The sequence below is a fragment of the Propithecus coquereli genome, unplaced genomic scaffold, assembly GCF_000956105.1.
Source record: "Propithecus coquereli isolate 6110/MARCELLA unplaced genomic scaffold, Pcoq_1.0 Scaffold434, whole genome shotgun sequence".
Lineage (NCBI taxonomy): Eukaryota > Metazoa > Chordata > Mammalia > Primates > Indriidae > Propithecus > Propithecus coquereli.
The window spans coordinates 1,606,276-1,608,656 of NW_012150108.1; the positions used below are offsets into that span (position 1 = coordinate 1,606,276).

The 2,381-nt window shown below is 36.4% G+C and overlaps 1 protein-coding gene across 1 annotated transcript in view; it reads left to right on the forward strand.

Annotated features, from left to right (window-relative positions):
• Window positions 1–2,211, forward strand: part of ZNF22 (zinc finger protein 22) — a 19,765-nt gene extending 17,554 nt beyond the window's left edge. The window contains exon 2 of the mRNA XM_012653922.1: window positions 595–2,211. Within this exon, the coding sequence (XP_012509376.1) occupies window positions 689–1,363 (675 nt within the window). The 5' untranslated portion in view covers window positions 595–688 and the 3' untranslated portion in view covers window positions 1,364–2,211. The remainder of the gene's footprint in view (window positions 1–594) is intronic.
• Window positions 2,212–2,381: the final 170 nt, after the last annotated feature.

Genomic DNA, 2,381 nt, shown 5'->3' on the forward strand with positions numbered 1-2,381 from the left:
TATGCTACAGAATTAGACCTAAGTTGTCATCTATAGCTGTGGAAATAAAATAGCTAAACAAATAAAGATAAACAGGAATATATCATCAGGTAGTGTAATTTGTCATTTCTTTCCATTTTGGACACCTTAATTAAATAGTCATCAGTAAGTGAGTAGAAGTTTAACATGGGACTAACTATTAAAACATGATGATATTCTATTAGAATATCACATAAATTTTGATTGTCTTTTGGAGTTATATCTTTTATTCCCATTAAGATTTTATTGTCTCTACTTTTAATCCTTCACAATTATATATTCATTTGATAATGCCTAAAAATTTATATTTCACCTCATTGCTTTTTTTAATCTTATCCCAATAGACAAAAATTCCAAAAGTAAATTCAGTGAAAATTTGGAGATATTTATTAAGCTTAAACTTTGGAATTATTAGAATTATTTTGCAAGTATTTTCCCCCAGAACTGTCTTTGTTTGCATTTGTATTGAGTACATCTTAATTTAAGCATGAATGCAACTGTGATGTGTTGAAGAGATATGAAAGTTGAATAATTAGCAGATCATCTATAATTTGCTTCCTATTTTTTCCTCTACAGGCAAAAAATTCTGAACTTTGTAGCTCTAGGGAATGAAACATTAGTTCAGAAGAAGGCAGTAGACTCTTGTTACAAGTACATTTGACTGTTCACCATGAAGTTAGGAAAACCCAAAGGGGGTATTTCTCGGAGCTCAAGCCAAGGAAAAGCCTATGAGAACAAGCGCAAAACAGGCCGGCAGCGGCAAAAATGGGGAATGACCGTTCGGTTTGACTCAAGCTTGAGCAGACTGAGAAGAAGCTTGGATGACAAACCCTATAAATGTACTGAATGCGAAAAGAGCTTCAGTCAGAGTTCAACTCTTTTTCAACACCAGAAAATCCATACTGGAAAGAAATCCCACAAATGTGCTGATTGTGGGAAAAGTTTCTTTCAGAGCTCTAATCTCATTCAGCATCGACGGATCCATACTGGGGAAAAGCCCTATAAATGTGATGAGTGTGGAGAAAGATTTAAACAGAGCTCCAATCTGATTCAGCACCAGAGGATTCATACCGGAGAAAAACCCTATCAGTGCGACGAATGTGGCCGATGTTTCAGCCAGAGTTCCCACCTTATTCAGCATCAGAGAACCCACACGGGGGAGAAACCGTACCAGTGCAGCGAATGTGGCAAATGCTTCAGCCAGAGCTCTCATCTGAGGCAGCACATGAAGGTGCACAAAGAGGAGAAGCCTCGTAAAACCCGGGGTAAAAACATCAGGGCAAAAACTCACTTATCCTCTTGGAAAGCTGGTACAGGAAGGAAATCAGTGGCTCGTCTCCGTTAAGTAAGGGGCACTGCTTTAGCCCTCTTTTAAAAAAGCGAAAAAGTAGTAACAAATAAAAGCAGTCTCATTTAGATGCTTTATAGTAGAGCTCTTAAATACTGGATCCTTTCCTAGCATGGAGACATTGGGAATTTATTGACATTATTAGGCTGAAAGAAACTACAGGAGTCCAGCTGCCCTCATTTCTTTTCTATGTGACATGGAGCACAAAGAACTGAAAATATGTTTCTGAGAGTATAAGATCCTTGACCTCATTTGAAATTGCTTCCTGCATCATTTTAACAAAAACCATCATGTTTTAATGACACAGTGTGAAAGTGCAGGCATGCTGATGATTACTCAAGTTTTAGGATGTTTTGCGGAAAGAATAATTAAAAGGGAGAAGGAATTCCATTAGTTTTGAAGTTCTGCAACTGATGAGATTTTATGTTTGTAAAGTTTTGTAGTATATTAACCATTGGTTTATAAGTATGACTCAAGATTTAACATATTAAAATGCATTCAAGTTCACAGATTTTTAATCAAGGCCCATAACTCTACATTAGCTTTCTTCTGTTTCTTCCCTTCTGCTTATGGGTAGTTATTAATTAAAGGAGTAAGAAATTCTGTTTTGTTTTTACCAACTTCATGGTAAGAGATACTACAGAATCCAAAATGAGAACTGAATTGGACCTCAAGTCTCCTATTCCTAGTAATACTTTTATTGCTGTGTCACTGGTTTTCCAGAAGTTGGGATGGATTTATGTTGATCCATCCCCATGCCCTTGACCTCTTGGCATTCTCTTGTGCTCTGGCAAACTGAGCCAGCCTTTTAGATCCACATGAATAAACAAACCATATTTTACCAACAAAAATCTCAGCTTGTTTTTTGCTAATTAAAAATCTGCAAGTTACACATCTCCCTGCCTTCAAGACTGTGAGCTTTAGATAATCCTGCTTATCTTAAATGTTTGTCAGCAACAAAAGTGATTTAATGTGTCAGTGCATTGTAGCTTCTTTGAAATTTAACTTTTTCTTC